Source organism: Mixophyes fleayi, chromosome 2 (genome assembly GCF_038048845.1).
Source record: "Mixophyes fleayi isolate aMixFle1 chromosome 2, aMixFle1.hap1, whole genome shotgun sequence".
Lineage (NCBI taxonomy): Eukaryota > Metazoa > Chordata > Amphibia > Anura > Limnodynastidae > Mixophyes > Mixophyes fleayi.
Genome location: NC_134403.1, coordinates 48499080 through 48518892, shown reverse-complemented (window position 1 = coordinate 48518892; position 19813 = coordinate 48499080). Strand labels below are relative to the sequence as shown.

Here is a 19813-nt window from a genome sequence, read left to right as displayed (position 1 = left end):
ACACATATACAATTAATACCATGCACATGGACGTGACAGCCAACTGTGTTGTATTCATAATGTTGTCCGCTCACCGTAGTGCCTAAGACTGAGAAATAAAATGTTGAAGCGAAGGTACTCTTTTGCAGTAAATCCTCACAATTTGGGCTACGATGGCCAGACTTGGTTAAACCTATCCAACTTTCGCTTACCTACATGCATGCAGGGCCGGATTAAGGGAATAGAGGCCCCTGGGCTAAGGGACCTCCATTCCCCCCGTGAGGGCCCCCCCCCCTGTGATCAGGGGGGGGGGTCACTTGGTCCTTAGAGGGGATTTCAATCTGATATTAGACCCACCTGAGACAAATCCCAATAAACTGGTTCCCCACTAAAAAAATATGTTCTCCTCGTAAAAGATTTGTCTCTATCCTTAAAGAACATTCATTGGTCAACACCTAATGGTTAGTAAATGAAGATGCTAGAGAATACCATTGTCATTTATTTATATAGCTCCTGTAAACTCTGTAGCACTTTACAATTATGAACAAACACAGTAATAAAACAATGCTGGGTAATACAGACAGAGAGATAAGAAGGCCCTGCTCGGAAATTTACAATCTATGGGACAATGGAAGTTTGATAGGGGATGTTAAGTGCTACATATTGCTCATTGGTCAAGCCAGATTGCAAAGGTAAAGGGTACTTAGTGGGCTCTATGATCCAGTAACATAGAAGTGTTGGTCAAAGGGTTATAAACTGTGTAAAGGGTGGGAAAAGAGTAACCTAGGGAGGGTTGAATAATTGTATAACCTTGTCTGAAGAGGTGGGTTTTCAGAGAAAAATTGAAAACTAGAGGAACGTCTTATTGTGCGTAACCGGAAATGGGAGCAGGTAATGAATGTAGATGAGAGACGCAGATCTTATGCCAAATGGAGGTGTCGATTTGGGAGATATTTTAGAGACAAGTGAAAAGATGTATGTTAGTGCAGTTTTATTGATGGCCTTGTATGTTATTTTTTATTTTATATTAGATTTGGTGAAAACCAGGCAACCAATATAGAGCCTGGCAGCGTGAATCAGCAGTGGACAAATGATTTGCAAAGATCTATCTAGCTGCTGTGTGCAAAATAGATTGCAATAGTCAATACAAGAAAAGTGCATGAATTAAAGTTCTTGCTGTGTCTTGTGTGAGATATGTGCGTATTTTGGAAATGTTTTTTAGATGTATGTAACATGATTTAGATATATTTGGGAAACAAAGGATTGCTCGCTGTTAAGTATCACATGTAGGCAGCAAGCTTGTGGGGTGGGATTTATTGTCATGTTGTCAACAGAAACAAATGTCAGGTAGGTAACTTCTATTGATGGGTGGAATTATTATTAACTTGGTTTTTGGAAGACTGAGTTTGAGTTGGCGAGAGGACATCAAAGATGAAGTGACAGGAAGACAGTCAGCAACACAAGCCAACACAGATGGTGAGCAATCTGTAGACGATAGATAAATTTGTGTATCATCTGTATGAAGAGAGATTATTCTGAAATCTAAAGCATTTTAGTTTTCAAACAAAAAAGTGGTATAGACAGAGAACAGCAGAGGACCTAGGACTGAACGTTGTGGAACACCAACTGATAAAGAAAGAGGAGAGGAGGTGGATCCAGAGAAACTAACAGTGAAAGAGCGATTAGCTAAGTATTATTATTAATTTTTATTTATAGGGCGCCACTAGGTGTCCGTAGCGCCGTACAGGGACAAACAAAATGACAATACGAGGAGAGACAGCACAGTACAGTAAACAATAAGCACAGTAACTCAGTGAGCTCAAGGCACAGCTAAAGGGGCGGGGGAGGGGAGAGGGGAAGGCCCGCCGATGGAGTCCAATAGGGAGGGCCGGGATGACAGGGAGACCCCAGAGGGGAGAGGAGGGAGCGAGAGGGGACAGGGGGAAGAGGGTCCTCGAGAAGCAGGGCTAGGTAGCTGGAGAGCAGAGTTAAAAGTGGTGAAGACAGGAGGAGAGATGGCCATGCTCAAAGGAGCGTACAATCTAAGGGGTGGGGTAGACAGACAGAGACACGGGGGAGAGAAGGAAGAACGGAGGATAAGAATAAGGGAAGGGGGAATAGGGAAGAGGCAGAAGAAAAGGTAGGAAGTTAAGTGGGAGACTGGAAGGCTTTAAGAAAAAGGTGGTTTTTTTAAAGCCTGTTTGAAACTGGATAATAACCAGGATAGGACAGTGTCTTAAAGGCCTAGGGATTGTAGCATTTGTATGAGAAGAGAGCTCAACAGGGTCAATTGCACCCAATTAGAAGCAAGTAATGACCTTTAGATTTAGCAGTGTTCAAATCATTGGCAGCCTCAGGCAATGCAGTCTGTGTAGAGTGTTGAGAATGAAAGCCTGAGGATCCAATAGGTTGTGAGATGGAAGAAAGTGCAAAGAGAGTGTAGGCAATTCTTTTGAGAAGCTTGGAGGGGCACAGGAGGTGAAAGACAGGACAGTAATTTGAGAGAGAGCTTGGGTCAGAATTTTTTTCCCCACAATAGTAGTAATCACTGTGTGCTTGAATAATGATGAAAAGATTCCAGAAGAGTGAGAGAGAATTTCTAGATTTTAGTTAGGGGTGGGTTGAGTACAGGAGACAGGGATCTACCGATTTTTGAGGGTACAGGATCTAGAGAACAGGTGGTAACTAGTAAGCTAAGAGAGTAGATACTTCATCTTCATTTGAGGGTTCAAATTAAGAGAGGGTGCCAGGAAGTTATTAAGCTGGTTGTCGAGGAAGCGGATACCAGTTCAAGTTGGATTTTATAACTCATCCTTGAAGTAGGAAGCAAGATGTTGGGCACCAAATGTAGTCGGAGGGTTTAGAGTGGCAGGGTTGAGAACAGATTTAAGTGTTAAAAAGGCTTTTGGGGTCAGAATCAGAGATAAGATATTGGAAGTATGTTTTTTTAGCAGTGTCCAGAGCATTTCGATAGTAGCGGTAGATAGCAGAATACGAGAAGAAATCATTAGAAGTACGATATTTACACCAGTGACGTTCTGCTTTACGAGGAGGTTTTTGAAGATTTCAATTTACTTTAGTGTGCCATGCCGGACATCAAATTCGACAGAGTATAAAGAGTCACTGGAGCCACTTGATCAAGGGCAGTTGCAAGGTTTGGTGAAAATGTTGTACAGTCACATCAGTGGAGGAAAATGTAGAAATTGGAGAGAGAAAGTGTTGGCGAAAGGTGGAAAACTGTTGAATATTAACAAAATTATGATTTCTGCGAGTATGAGGATATTGTTTTTATTTGACCCCACAAAGAGTTTATTTTCAGATAGATTTTCTCTTTGCCGATTCAAAATTTTCACCTAGAGTGAGAAGAGTTGATATTGTACCATTTACCTGAATGGACCATGTAGCTAACCTGAATTCCACTGAAATCTCGCACCTCCCTTGTAGACACTTCTAGAGTCTACACGTGACACTGTTGCAGAGACCAGCTGTTTGTTCTTCGGTGATGGATGCATTAAAAGGTTATTTCACAATAAACTCTACTGAAGATATTTCTACCCCCATACTATGGGATACCCACAAAGCTACTGGTAAGAGGTAAATTAATAAGCTTGGCAATAGCTAAGAAAAAAAATGAATGTGACCTCATGCAAAAATTGGAATGTCAGATTTAGTCAGTTCGGTCTCAATATCAAGATACTGTCTCAGAGGAGACTCTCATACTCTTAAACATCTCTAACTCAATGCAATAGATTTGTGAGGATTTACACTAGCTCCAGATGACATCTGTCAGAAAAACAATTACGGAGAGGATTCACGTCACTAGTTCCAGATGACAGCTGTAAGAAAACAGTTCACAAGGACAACTACAAACCTTTTCTTTTAATTGCTATAAATCAGCACTCTGCTAAGAACAGCAGTCTAGCTAGTCACCTCACCTGTACTACTGCACAGCTTTCCCTATTTTGCAATAAGCCTTTCAGTAAAAAGGTCAAGTCAATCAGAACAATTTATCTCCCCTGTTCGTAACATTTGTAAAGTACCTTAGTTCTACCAAATCTTTGCAGGCGCAAAATTTTGTTTTGGATTGCTCTGCTTGTGGTTTGAAGACTTGTTTTGTATGACTGTATATCACGATTCAAGCTTTTTCAATCCCTTGACTTTGGCTTCATCCATCACCGTTCTACCTTCTACAATTCTTTGGCGACATCTTGTACCTCACTACCAGTGCTCTACGGCAGCTCCTAGGTAAGAACCACCTGGATGGGGTAGCTATCAGAGACATCCTGCTTAGTCCTCTCAGGACTATGTGGTGTGTTTCTGAAAGGTACCCCAGTCAAGTGGTTCTTTCCTGGGATGCGCCAGCACCGTAACAAATTTTCAAAGATGATGCCAAAACACTTAAGAGGCTAAACTAAAAGTTTTATGAAAAAAGCGACAGACTCCCTACTTGCCAACAGACTCCTGGAACATGGAACATGCAATGCTATTGCGTCTATTAGGAATTTGCAGCGTTATTTAATTTATAATTCCAAGAAAATCATAGAATAATTTTGGTCTTTCTATAGTAAGGTATGTAAATTATCAAAACCAGCAGTTTCTCTCCTGGAATTACAGAATATTGTCAGCTGCAATCTCCCTAAATTGTCCATCAAAGTCTCTTCACGTCGCAATAAGAGAAGAATCGGTTGACAATTTGCTCACTTAAGTCAGCCTCTGCTCCGGGCACAGATGGTTTTCCTTCCCTATACTCTCCCCGAAACATGCAGACCTTTTAAACTCATTTCGGGACAGGGCATCTTTTGGTTCAGCCACAATCTCTAACTGGGATAGAGATCTAAATGAGTCATCGGATGCAGACGTTGATCTGATATAGATGGGTGTGTGGCCAAGTCCTCAGTATTCGTGTAAAAGAACTTTTACAGCTTGTACCTGGCTCCAACTAGGTTGCATAAGATCTACTCCAAGTGGTTCTCCGCCCTCCATTGAAATGGTTGTATAGAGCCAGGCACTTCATATATGGTGGACTTGTCCGAATAAAATCTTATTGTAAGCATTACAGCTCCAAACCATTCCAACCAATACATATCACTTCATTTGCCTTTCCCTGACCTTCCCAAACATCTAAACAAATTTATCAGACATATCTTAAGGGTGCCAACCTGCTGATAGCTAGCTCTTGGAAAGCCAGCACCCTCACACCATACATGCCCTCAGTAAAAGAAAATTTGGTATATCTAGGAGATGGAGCTCATGACCGTTATCTTGAGGAGCTCATCAGTTTCTCTCTATAAAACCTGGTCTATCTGGACTTAATTAAATAAGCACCCCCTAAACTCTTATAGTTTTAGCCCTCACTGTAAGATGATTGAAGAATCCCACATTCTCATAACTTTTCCAATAATTAAAATAAAAACCAAGCATCAAAATGTTTCTTATGCTAATTGGACATCTGCATTTATTTGTAATCATTGCATTATAACAAGTTGCACATGTTTATCTGTTACTTGTTTGTATTTATTTGATGCTGTTAATAAAGTGCAAAAAAAAAAAAAAAAAAAAAAAAAAGAATACATCTAACTTTTCACAAAAGTTTTAATTACTGTATGATTGTACGAAAGTACTTAAGAGAAAAAAAAAACCATGATGAGGAAAGATTTAAATTAAAAGCAATCAAGTAAAACTACACTAAAAAAACATAAGTAGTTAGATTTGTTCTCAAAGAGAAAATTTAAACCATTTCACTGGCATCACATGGAAAATAGAATACGATAGAACCAGTAGCTTAAATCTTGGACCCCACTTCACACTTTTTTTTATTTTTTTTTATGTGTCATCATTATGATTTTTCCATGAAAAAAACAAGCCCTTTATATTAAGGGAATTAGACTGTATATTCAGCAAGTCTTATACACCAAGTATTTTGCAATAAATAGCAGGAACATCTCCCCATGTTTATTGGGCTACACATAGCATTCCACCCTAAGCTGTTTAAGGTCTAGGACCCATTATAGCCAATGGCCCAAGGGTAAGGCCTCAAAGCTTTTTATAACCCATCACTGTGTACAAACAATGATAGCAGTGAAATGGTTTAAAAACATGTAGCAGTCATCGCCACGCTTAACAGTCAGAGGTGTCTGATCATTAATATCGTGTATTGCAAATAAATAGTTAACAGTATGAGCCTTATTGCTTGAAGTCTCTCTGGCTATCTTTTCTTGCGATTGCTGTTGGACTGTGTCTGTCTTGTGCTCTTGCCTGAAGAAGGGGATCTCCTTTCATCCCTTCTCGACTCATCACTCCTCTTATAGGGATGTGCACTGTGTTTCCTTGAATATGTCCTTTCCCTGCTGTGGTCCTTGGCATCCTCTTCGTCGTGCATTTTCCCACTGTGTTTGTCCCTGTCCGAAGGCAGGGTGTTTTTAATGGTATTGAGCAGAAATCGCTTGTTAGTGCTAGCGAGAGGACACTTCATCCTGCAAGGAAAATTCATGAAACAGAATGTAAAGAGATTGGCTGCAGAGATGCTAGATGTTACAAATTATGCAATGTTGAGTTTGCCTTGTGTGCCACCTAGTGTCCAATCTAAGAATAATGCTGAGCACTACATCCCGCACTAGGTTTAAATCAGAGCTCAAGAAAAACTTTTTACAAAGTAAAAAAAAAAAAAAAAAAAAAGGAGTGAACAGCGAGGGCTCGTTCACACTATGTGCTAACCACGTATCTCCCACTTGTAAAGTGCATTGTGACTTATGACACCCACGCGGTCAGCTAAACTGTAGGCAAAATTCGAGTGTGAACGAGCCCAAATGGGGCATATACGAGTGTGTAGCAACTTGAAAATAACTTACATGGAAAGAAAATGAGAACAAAGTGAAAAACCAGGAAATGCATTGCTCAGGGATTATTCTGCAAATGAGAATCTACAATTCAGTGTCTGCGGTGGCAATATTTTATACTTCTATTTATTTTATATACTCCACAATTATCACTTCTCAGCACTGCTTTATGCCCTTTTTGCGATGGCAGTATCCTAATTTAATTATGCAGTATATTAACAGGCCGCTACATCTAAAACACAAGTTGCCTTGTGCAACAAAGAGACTACTAATAACATTCACAAATATATAAATAAAAGGTCTCCATGTCTTTGCACTAATCTATTTCAAAATTCTGCAAACTACTGTATCAACCATTCTGGGCTGACTGTGTCTGAAAGAGATTTAGGGGTATATTTACTAAACTGCAGGTTTCAAAAAAACTGGAAAGGTTTCCTATAGCAACCAATCAGATTGTAGTTATTTATTTAGTACATTCCACAAAATGACAGCTGGAATCTGATTGGTTGCTTTAGGCAACATCTCCACTTTCTCAAACCCGCAGTTTAGCAAATATACCCCTTGGTCCAGTGTCCTACATGAAAGTCTACTGTGTGTGCTACCAATCCCTCCCCTCAACATCAGAACTTTATTGTCTGTATTTTACATTTAGTGCTCACTTCAGCAATGTAGCTTCGTATATATAACTATCGCATTCACCGGTGAGCTCATTTTTGTAGTAATTGCATTTAGCTATATTAGTCACATTAACTGCATCCATTAATGCTTCAGCTCGAACCTTTGAAAGCCATTTTCATAGTAGTATATGAAATTAAGTAATATTTTTCATGATAATTAAAAACAGTGGTGGGCGCAAGTAGCTGTAGTACTGTTAATGTGTCAGCACACAACATTAAAAGCAAAAACATATAAAATGAAGGTTCACTATCCTGAATAATGTATGCCCTTATATTTTACTGTTTATAGTTTACTAGTCCACATTTTATGATAGACTTACCAAGATGTGATGTAAATCAATATGCAGATGAGGGGGTATGGAAATGTATGTCAGAAAAGTAGGTGCTCTATGGCCAGACCCCACCATTCTACTAGTTACCGATAAGCAAATAACAGGTAAGGCAATTACAGGCAGTTTACTGTGGATGGCTTAAGAGCATTGCTATGATATTTTCTCCCTAAAAATGTAGTGAACGTTTGGAGCAGATTTCCAGCAGAAACAGCTGGAAGGAAAATGCAATGTTACAAATAAAAACAGATTTTGGTTAGCAAAACAATAAAAAAAAAAACAACAACCTATGAGCCAATAAATAACTTTATAATATACACTATTTATCATTTATTTTCACTTTCAATATGAACAATGTTCTGAAAATTCCCTGATACGATAACTTAAATCCCTACATATAAAAAATGGGTTGTTCACTTTGGAAGAAACTATATTTTAAGTACATGGCCTTCCTTTGTTTCCTACTGCATGTAGGCAAAACAGAACTGAAGCCGTTTATGTTATGCCTGGGGGAGGCGGTGAAGTTAACATCTAACTAGTTGGCTGTCCAATCCAATCAAATGCCACCTTGGCTACACAAACCTCCTGACGCAGCATACTTTACTCCCTGTCCGCCAATTCTTCAGCACAGGAACTTACTGGCATGCTAAGAAAGTGTGAATCAGCAGTAAGCACAGGCTAACTTCTTAGCACCCTTAGTGAATCAATGCATTGACACACAAAAGGGAACAACTTGAGCAGAGAGTTATCTAAAATGTAACTAGACAGCCCTTATAAATCAGACTTCACAAGAGGAATACCCCGAGAGGTCACACTTTCATGGAATAAAAGGACAGCACCAGGCAATTCACTTTATTTTTACTCTGCAAGTGTATCATATAAAACATAGTAACATCCCTTCAATGTGTATGCTACATTATCGTTATTATCAACATTTATTTATAAAGTGCCAGCATATTCCATAGGGCTTTACAATTGGGATAAACCTATAAATCTTTAATTGCAATAAGAACAATATTTTCTCTATTGCCTCTAATGTTCAAAAACTCCAGTGTGCGTGGAACAAGGACATGACTGGCATGGAAGAAGAATACTAATAATATTCCTTTTATTATTTGTCTTTATAGCTCACTACGTTACGCCGGCATAACTGCTATCGGCAGAAACTGGCCAACACTAGTGACAGATTTACAAAGGGACAACTTGTATGCTTTAGTAGGATCCCTTTAAATGCTCTATTCCTCCAAGTTAATTGTATATTGTCGTGAACAAAGAGAACTTACAGTAATTTATAAGGGTTAACCCATCACATAATTGTGGGGAATAATGGATAAATCATAACTGCAGTGTAAATATATTATATCAAATGAATCCATTAATAAGTTCAGCTACTAAAGTGTAAAATGTAAGTGTAAAAGACAGAAAGCCTGTTGTATGCCTATGTGCACATTACAGTGTGAGAAGATAAGAGTGTCAACTATGGCAGCTTGAAACAACTCTTGTTGTGAGATATATCCTGACAAGTTAGTTTTTGGACACCTAAATAGACGTTGTGGGCCCGGTGACAGGTGGACATCCTTGCAACACAAGGCAGCATTTTGAAGGCCTATACAGGTATATAGAAATATGAGCTTCAAAGGAAAATGTCTTCATAGTTTATATTTTGCAAAATCCAGGTGCCACTCCATACTGAGGAGCAGATATCACACCAGGGTTGTGAATGACAGGTACGGGTGATATCCGGGAACAGCTAAAATCACATCTTTGGAAAAGGTATGTCACATTGTCAAAATTTCATCAGGTTTGGTATCAAAAGATGGACAAAGTCATAAAGGATTTATTAATAATAAAATTGGGTCTGTGTGACGCTCCACAGAAAAGTTAGGTCACATAGTAGAATTGAGTAGTAAATCAGACAACATGCAAATGGTGATTGAAAAAGCCTCACTGGCCACAACCCCCCAGGGGTAGGAAGAGGTGTGGAAGAGTCTTTAAAAAGCTGAAACCAGTAACAGCAAATTGTCAGACTTTTTTGGTAAATCAATTCATATTAATAAGCTGTCCATCTTCCAAGCCAATTTCCCTTGGCCAAAAAACGCAATTCCCGTAAGTGCTACTCTGAATGTAACCCCCTTTATTTTAAACTGTTTTGCTTGTTATGTCAATCTATTAATTGTTTATTCATCATTTTTTTTATCTGTATGGCCTGTACTTTTGCATATTAAATCTATAATTAGATCCATTAGCCTGTTAAGAATATAGCTCGACCAAGTTAACCCTTTGAATGCCAGTGTGTGATTTGTTGATACATTTGATGAATAAGCTGTGTGTGCTTGCATTTACATTTGTACAGTCTGGAGATGTGAAGAGTTAACCCTTTGCTTGCTGGTGTGGGTCTTGCTAGTCTGTGAATAGCTAGAAGCCTTGTGTGGCAGTGCAGGACAGTATATTGGGGTCCTATTGCCCATATTCAATAGGTGGTGGAAAACCTGAAGTGTGTGGGGTGCGAGCGCTGTTTGGGGCGATTCAGTAGGTTTATAACCTGAGTGATAGGTAAAGAGAGACTGCGGGCTGGAATCATGTGACCTCATATAGCAAACACCCCAAAGTCACGGCAGCTGGGAGCATGTTCAATATGTTTAATAGAACAACATTTCAAACAATCGAGCCACATTCAATTACACAGTTCAGAGGGCTACAATGCGCAAGCTGATCATACTAGGGCAAGTTAAGCTAGCCCTACACATAGCAATTTTATCGAAAATGCCTAGTAACTCAGATCACAAACCAGATTTCAAATCAGGCATTGCTGGAAAACTAAACCAGCATATACTTGTGACCTTCCTGTGCTGCTATTAGTACATAGGACCAAGAGGCCCCATGTGACCTGACCACTAAACTGACTAATGTGTCCAATTTTGTTAGCAATGCATTTTGCCAAATTAGACATCCTGTGGTTTACCACACAGGATCACCAACATGGGATTAGACCATGATTAGATAGTTCCAGACTAAGAAAGCAGGAATTTGATTGGTTGGGTTGCGTCCAGTAAGGGTGGCTGTATAGCACAAGATCTCTGAGCCCCCTTGGTATCAAACATCTATAATCATGCTAGTTTCTTCACTGGAACATACTATTCTTATTTGTTGTTGTAGGCTCAGTGTACCCCCCCCACCCCTAATGACTTAAAATCAGTAAGTATATAGATTTAGTATTACTTTAAAGTAGACCTGTCATCCACAGAGCAGAGGCAGTTATATTGTGGATTGGAATAAAGTTTATTACAATGTAGCCTATCAGTACCTCATGAATATTTCAAGTCTCCATAGATTTATAATAGATATATTCACCTTGTACAAGTACCAGTACCACTTTAAAGGACACGTTATAAAATTTAGGTTTGTGATCCCCTTACCTAGATGGAGGAATTATCTTCTCAGGGAACCCCTTGCTCTGAGAATACCATTGAGGAAACTTGGTCTCCATAAAGGGCCACCAATGTGCAAGAAACATGCACTGGCAGCCAGCTTCCCAGCACATCGCGCCAATGCTTCACTTCTCCAATGTAATTAGACAATGAAAGCCCCAGCACAGCAACTATTGAGGTCGGGTCTGTAAAATTACAGGACAAAAACAAGCAAACAAAAAAAATAACACAAAATGGACCATGCCAAGAATTTTATACCTGTTTCAAAAGTTCCCAGCCCCTATTTCCTTTTAAAAATGATTTCAGAAAAGGAAAAATAGCCCGGATTATTGCAAATGTAATCATAGCTGACTTGCCTGGTGGACTCGGGTACTAGATTTGCAGTTATATTAGAACTCAGCAGCAGATGCTAGTATGGATACATCAGGGACCACATATATTGAGGGACTCTTCAGATATCTACTCCTGTGAAGTTGTCATGACCCTGAATCCATCCTGGACCAGATAAATGCCAACCAGCTCCTTTCTTCCTAGTCTTTCTACTCAAATGCTGGGAGAGAGGTTTTATATTAGCCCCCTGTCATCTCTTTTAACTCCTCACCTGTTTACCCTTGGGCAATTTCTAAGGATGTACTCCTTGGTGCCAAAAACAGACTCTTTCGGAAAAATATTTGAAAAAACAATAATCTACTTTCCTTTGTGCATCTCCAGGTGGACACCTTTAACCCCCCATTCCCCCCCTCAGAGTTCATCAGCTGCTCTAAGTCTGCCCAGATTACAGAACACAGCACATTTATCCAAATAAAGGGAACTTGAGTGTATCTTCACTGAAAAGCAGAAGAATAGAATATTGTCTCTAAACCACATAATTTCTATGAGTAGTAAGAGTCGGGAAACAAATAAGTTACTGTCCAAGTAGAACAGGACTCCAACAGCAAAAAAATTATCTTCATCTTTTCCAGACATCTGCAGGAGGAGCTGATTTTCCCCACCCCACCTCCAAAGGAGCTGCCCAGCCCCACTTCTTACCTTGTGTGGAGTACTTGGCATGTCTCCTCTTGGGAGTGTGGCAACAGACTGTGATATCATAACACTCCCAGCCCATTACCAACAAGGAGGAGCAGTAGTCTGCGGTTTCACAGGTAAGAAGCTGCCAGCCTCTGCCCTCCATGACATTATGTCACTCATTCAGTGTTTTAGGCGCTCCCCAAACTCCTTAGCAGACTACCGAGGTTCACCTAGTGGTAGGGTCAGCCCTGTTTCTATACATATGATGGACCTGCCATTTCAACAAGACTTTCTGATCAAAGTGCTAGGGATAGCTTTAAATGTACTTTCTTTAACAATAACATTTGACCCTAAGCCAATTTCAACTTTATTGTACACACTTTCCCATAAGCAAAGTGTGTATTCTGGAGGCAAGTGGAGACTACTCTGACAAGGTGTTGTATAGCCGAGGTGGAAACTGATGTATTAGGAACAAATATTCAAAAAAAAGACCAATATTTTTTACCTGTAGTGGGCTCTTTGTCTGCTCAAGAATCTCACCGCCCCCATCTCAGTGGGTAATAATGGCTGAGACAATTACACTGTCCTTACTAAAGTTCCCCTTATATCTACCCTTGTCCCCAGCTGTCCCGATTATTAACCCACAATACTTTTGGTAATATATACGCCATAAAGCTCCCAAATACAGAATGAAATGTTTTTATACTATCTGCCATGCAAAGACTGGGATTCGTTTTGTCTCTGTAATTTCACCTCCTTTCTGCTTTTCCATTGTATACTTTGTTTTTGCTTTTTTAATAAGTGGGAAAAAGAATACATTAAAAAAGTAAAAAAAACTGAGAATTTCCTATGAGATGTAAAAATAAGAATACAAAGGAAAAAACAAACAAACAACCTTTTCGATAAAGGAACAATAAAAAACAAACAAGCCAACAACAAAAAAAAAACAAAATATACCAGCCCATTGGTCCCATAGTCTCAGCTCGATCTTTTCCTCGTTTTGCTTCTTTGAGAAGTTCTTCTACTGCTTTTCTGCATAAAGAAAAATAAATAAATCACATTTCTATTAGAGATAGATAGAAAAGGCAAAAGAATTGAGGCTCCTGACAGACACAAGCTGTGAAAGTTTTACTCTAAAGTTTGATGGCAGGGTGAGGAGAGGAAACTGCTGCAATCATTCTGCCAGTGTTATCACTTCATACTGGTATTCAATCAAATCCCAGCACTGAAAAGAAGATTGTGTTCCCCAGCTGTTCTTTGGCAGTTTTAGCTTGTTACAGTGCAATCAAATGGAATGCAAGATAAGCAACGCAAGATAGAATGATTGCTTATCCTACACTCTTCAAGGTTGGAAGACCAGTATGCCTAAAATATAAATTTGCCTAATTTAATAACATTTGCACATATGAGAATATGAGAAGTCATATACTAACATTGTATTTAGGATGCAAAGCTACATATCCATAGCAACCAATAAGCACTTTGTTTTTATCTGTCTAGAGCAAGTTAGACAATGAAAGCAAATGTTTAACTGCTTGATATGGTTATTATTATTATTATCGTTTATTTGTAAGGCGCCACATGGTTTCCGCAGCGCCGTACACAGTACAAACAGTAGACCATACAGGGCAAAACAGTACAGAACATTAAACATAAAATACCAATACTTCGTAAACTCCGGGCAGGCAAATACAGTAGAGACGGAGTGGAAGAACAGGTATGGAGACAGGAGGAAAGAGGGCCCTGCTCATACGAGCTTACATCCTAAGGGAGGGTGGACAGAATCAGGCACAGAAGGGAGCCAGTGAGGCAAAGGGGAGAACCGAAGAGATGAGAGGTTAAGTGGATAGTTGGTAGGCCTTAAGAAACAGGTGAGTTTTAAGTGCCCGTTTGAAGGAGCACAGGTTGGGTGAGAGACGGATGGAGCGAGGGAGGTCGTTTCAGTGAAGGGGGGCAGCGCGGGAGAAGTCTTGGCAGGAGTGTGAATGGAGAGGAGGTTAGAGATATAAGGGGCAGTAGACTGGGAGAGAGCCTTGTAAGTGGTGGTAAGGAGTTTGAAAAGGATTCTATAGGGGAAGGGGAGCCAGTGTAAGGCAAGACAGAGGGGAGGCAGAGGAGGAGCGGCGTGAAAGGAAGATAAGTCTCGCAGCCGCATTGAGTATAGAGCGGAGGGGGGCGAGGTGGGAGCAGGGGAGGCCAGTTAGGAGGAGGTTGCAGTAGTCGAGGCGGGAGATGATGAGAGCATGGATGATAGTTTTGGTGGTCTCTTGAGAGAGGAAGGGACGGATGCGGGCAATGTTACGGAGGTTTAATAGAAATTTGCATGTGAAAAGAAGGTTAGTAATTAACCATCACTGGACTTTTATTTGATATGTAGCCAATAGCAAGCTATTGTTCTGAGAGCAAGGATGCTAAGGGTATGTACTTATGGGGCATTGGTCATACACTACCTTGTTCTCTGTACATTAACCGTGAATGCAGCTTAAATGTACCTAAAAATACAGATCTCTATGAGGAACACTTTATTATGATGCAATCTGCATGTAGACAAATATATTTGTAAGGTCCAAAGTTCTGTTATTTAGGATAAGCAACTTTTACTATATAGACATCATTCCTGCTTAATGCTATGAAAAGCTTTGAAAGCTATTTAAAAGGAATACCAAGCCTAACACACAAATTGCCTTACATGGATGAGCTTCTAATAACATATATATGTTATGTATAAGTTTTCATACCATGACAGAACTTGAGATATTTGAAAACATATTGTTCTCTACTATGGGGTATATTTACTAAACTGCGGGATTGAAAAAGTGGAGATGTAAATATAGCCCTTTGAGTTCGATTCCACCCTTGGATTTTTAGAATGGTCCCAGCAATCTTTGTCACTCATTTCATTTGCATTAAAAACTATATAGCAGAACGGAGACATGAACGAGGGTGCAGAGGGTGAAGATGTGTAGGGGGTGGGGGCTGTTACGCCTGCGCCTATCGCCATGCTTGTCTCGCCTACTCGCTTATCCTCAAGCGCCCGATGTAGGATAACTCATTGTCGTCAGTCTTTATCATGGGAATATCCAGAGATTATAACCTTATTACATTTTGCTTTCATGTTTTTACTTTGGAGAACAACTATTTTCGCATATTCTAAAATAAATTTTAGTTTATATTTCTCCCAGTCACAAGTTTGCAGCCCCCAAAACTCCCACGCCCTAGGGTGCAGCCTAGTCAGACTATTGGATAATCAGACCCTGATGTGAATCAAGTGGCACATCTGTGTGGCATGTGGCGGAAAATTTACAGCTGGTGGGTGCATTTTGGGATGAGTGATGCAAGAGCACCCAAGTTGTTTTGAAATTAAGGGTAATGTGTGACCCTTTTGGAGGGCTGCACACATGCAGGCTGTGGGTTGCCCATCACTGGTTTATACAAATATTATTTACAGGAGTATTCAAATATATTAGCATCACTGGTATACTAAACTGCTAATCAAGCTCATTTACATATTAAATTATGTAACTGCATTATACAATTTACATGTATTTAGGAGTATCATTAGATGCAAAATCAAAGAGAAGCGCTACCCTTTTTCTTTGGTTCTGCATCATACCCGTTTGTGTGGCAATGGTATCTGGCACTACGGGACATTGCAGCTGGAATCGAGGATCTTCATTTTTTGGACTAATATTTGCACTATAAGGGGCATAATCAATTGTTCGATTTTCCCACGGCGTTGAAAGTATTACCGTTATTACGGTAATACTAAGACGGATTTCAGCTCACAACTAAAAAGCCGGCGTTAAAGGTACCGCAATAACGGTAATTACGCACACTATTACTGTAATAACGGTAATAGTGTGCAAGTAACGCTCACAATTGAATATGCCCCTATATACTAATACTCATTCACGCTTGTTTTTGAAAGCTTGTGTTTTTGTGCTGACTGTATAACACTAGTGTATTTACAATATTACTTGATGGACATTGCATATTGAATCAATTTGCATTTTAAGTTTGCAGTTCTTTTGAAAAGAATATTGTTTAGTAGGTTTATTTTAATTGTGATTGGCTATAAATGATCAACAAATTATGCACATGAAATTCTGTTATTCTTAACATATTTGCATGTACATTTATAAGTGACCATATAGCTTGCAATGCATCATTAAACGAATATATTACATTTGTTCAAAACACTTGCATTACAGCAAGAAAGATAGTTTAATGAACAAAACATTTGTATTCATGTAACTCCACAATTTGCAGGAAGAGCTATAAAATATTGCTATGCAGACTAGGGGGTAAATGTATTAATGTCCGGATTCTTCAACTCTGGCATGTTCAGCGTCTTCGGCGATACAATTTAAAGCGGCGCTGCTTTGTAAAGGGAAGTTTCCCTTTACAAGGCAGCGCCGCTTTAAATTTAATCGCCGAAGACGCTGAACACGCCGGAGTTGAAGAATCCGGACATTAATACATTTACCCCTAGGTTTCCTATCTAAACATTATAATGGAGTGTAGGGGCCCTTCCTAATTGTAGTTATTTGCAATATCATTAAGACACAAGCAATCCACTTTCAGCCATGTTAGGCAGAAAATGAAATCGGTTAACATCTTGTTCTTAGCTAAATAACGGATCTAAAAGAATATATAGAATACATATATAAAATTAGAAATTAAAAAAAAGTTGTTATGAAGGGTTAAAATTGTCTAATAGCTTTCAAGGTATAGCGCTTTTAAATGTCAATTTGTACTTTAGGTTGTTTAAGTTCACTGTTAAATTCCACTGCTGCATCTGAGAGTTTGTTTTGGCTCAGGAGGTAGCCTGGAGCCAGAGCTGGCAAACCTGGAGCGCTGACAAACCAAATTGAAAAAGTGAAACAACTCCAGATTGCTGAGGGTGGGGGAGAAGAGACTCCTTGGTACCTTCAAAAGTCAAGTCTCTTTATAACATGTTGTGAGGTGCCCTTGTTTTAATTAAAATAATCTCATCCTGCAAAAACAAATTTCATGTTTGCATGTGGGTGCATTATGATGCACTAAGTAAGAAATGCCAGATTTCCCCAGCTCCATTATAGTATGTTAAATTTTGTGAAACAGATGCAGCCAACTTGGCCTGTAAATCCATGCATTTCCCTGAAGAAACAGGTGAAAACATGCATGACAAATGAATGGGGAGGAGAATTCTAGAAACAGTGCAAGAGAGGAAAAATTTTGCCATTTTTGTATATTTGGGCTTCACTTTATATTTCAAAACAAAAACCCCCCAATAAAACCATACCTGTACTCACACTATATAGAAAACAATGTCCGAAGTTGGGTTATGTTAATACATGGAAATATGTAAACAATAGAGGTTCACTGTGCACTCTTACGATAAAGAAATGATATAAACCCACCAACATATGTACCATGACTGGATGCAATACACACAGCTGGTGGACTATTCAGGTCCCTGGTTTATCAGATACTAAACTGTATACAAACAGTAACGTAGTTACTGACAATGTAACTATAAACAAATCTGACTTTTGTGGGCAATGCTTACGAAGCATTTATCTCAAGGGGTAACGAATACAATGTACAACTAACACATTATTCCCTAAGTGGTGTTCCTACCGCTCTAGCTCGTCCTCCATCATGTCCTCACTGAGAAGTAAACCCGGAAACACAGAGCGGACGGTGCCAACCAGGCGATAACTACGTGATGCCAACCAGAGAAACGCGAGTTCCGGCGTCATGACGCAGCGAGACGCTATTGTGACGTAGCTGTAGTGAGCGGTTACCTTGCACTCAGAGCTGTGGGACGTCAGTGTGACGGGTGAGACAGTGGGATGAGGACAGTAATATACTCAATCGTGTGTCCAGCTCAGAAAATAGTCATTTCAATTTAAAATAAGTTTCTGAGCAACGGGCACAAGCCTATCAACCCCACAACAGGCTTCATTTGGGTTTACCTAATGACAGCAAGTGCATGTATTTTATTATACACGGTCCACCTTTATAACGTCACTATCCCTTACCATCCTGACTCCAGTTCAGTGAGATTATTTTACTGCCTGTTACACTTGTTTTCCAACTGCAATCACTTGGATTGCATTTGAAGATATTTCCACCCAATCCATTTCTCCCATCTGTTCCTGTTTAAGCTGGACAATATCATCATCATCATCACCATTTATTTATATAGCGCCACTGATTCCACAGCACTGTACAGAGAACTCATTCACATCAGTCCCTGTCCCATTGGAGCTTACAGTCTAAATTCCCTAACATACACACAGACGGAGGCTAGGGTCAATTTTGATAGCAGCCAATTAACCTACCAGTATGTTTTTTGGCGTGTGGGAGGAAACCGGAGCACCCGGAGGAAACCCACGCAAACAGGAGGAGAACATACAAACTCCACACAGATAAGGCCTTGTTTGGGAATTGAACTCATGACCCCAGCGCTTTGAGGCAGAAGTGCTAACCACTTAGCCACTATTACTTATTACTATACAATTATAGGGGACTATACTGTTGTCCCAAAAGCAAGGACTTTTATTGCAACTGTAGGGACTGTTGGGAAGTGTGGTACACTCACAGCAGTGCTGTGTACAGAAATGCAGGGCTGTTTATATAGGCAGAGGGTTGGGGGCAGACATACTCCCAGTGGATATGCATGCCTCAACATGCCCTGGCCATGTCCCCTTTTTCACACACACACACACTGTCCTGAGGAACACAGTTAACGTGTTGGGAGGTATGTCCTAAACTGAATATTCCATTTTGAATGGAATATTATACATACAGCCTGGGCCTAAAGGCTATTGGGCATCTCTCGCTTCAGCCATCGCTCCTGCTAGTAGCATTTTATCAGCGGACAGCATGCTACCCATCTCCAGGAACAAAGATATGCCAGCAATGTCTGCCACACTCGCCTCACTTCTGCTGAACTGGTCTGTTTTCAGATAGCATGTCATCCATTGATAACACACTGCCGACGGGAGCCTGCAGGAGCAGTGGAAAGTGCATTGGCTGACTAGCTGGATTTCCTAAATGCAGGAACCTATGTCCATAATGTTTTGGAGCCAGGTTATACTTCAGATATTGCACAATTTGCTGGATATAGAGGAATATTTCAACATCAATTCAACCAAGGTTTTTGCAATTGGAAAATCAGTGTGAAAATCAGAAAGAGTATTAGCTAACTCTGAAAAGGAGGCAGGTTGCCTGGTATGCATCAAGTGTATTCTCTGCACAAAAGTGCATTAAACTGTCTCCTTCTCCCTGGCTATAATACCTATTCTAAACCATTATAAAGAAGGTGCTCTGTATTTGCATGTCATTTTTGGGGAGGTATCAAACCTAAATCTTCTCAAACAACATAACATTAGATCAAAATGTGTGGTCAGCTTGGATTTCCCGAAGATGATACCAGTGCTGGTGCATTTGTTTTTGTATTGTTTTCCTTGCAATTACTCTGCATGTTTTATTGTATAAAATATCTAAAAATAAAGTCTTGAAAAAACAAAGTTTAATTATAAAATAAAAAAAAAAAGTGCATTTTT

At 39.7% G+C, this 19813-nt stretch overlaps 1 protein-coding gene across 1 annotated transcript; it reads right to left on the bottom strand.

Moving 5' to 3' along the window:
- Nucleotides 1-5407: 5407 nt before the first annotated feature.
- Nucleotides 5408-17965, bottom strand: POLR1D (RNA polymerase I and III subunit D). The gene is made up of 3 exons (XM_075198937.1): nt 17880-17965; nt 13215-13289; nt 5408-6452 (listed from the first exon to the last, which is right to left on the bottom strand). Exons 1-3 carry the CDS (start codon nt 17900-17902, stop codon nt 6185-6187), a joined length of 366 nt encoding a protein of 121 aa, XP_075055038.1. The 5' UTR covers nt 17903-17965; the 3' UTR covers nt 5408-6184.
- Between the last annotated feature and the right edge of the window lie 1848 nt (nt 17966-19813).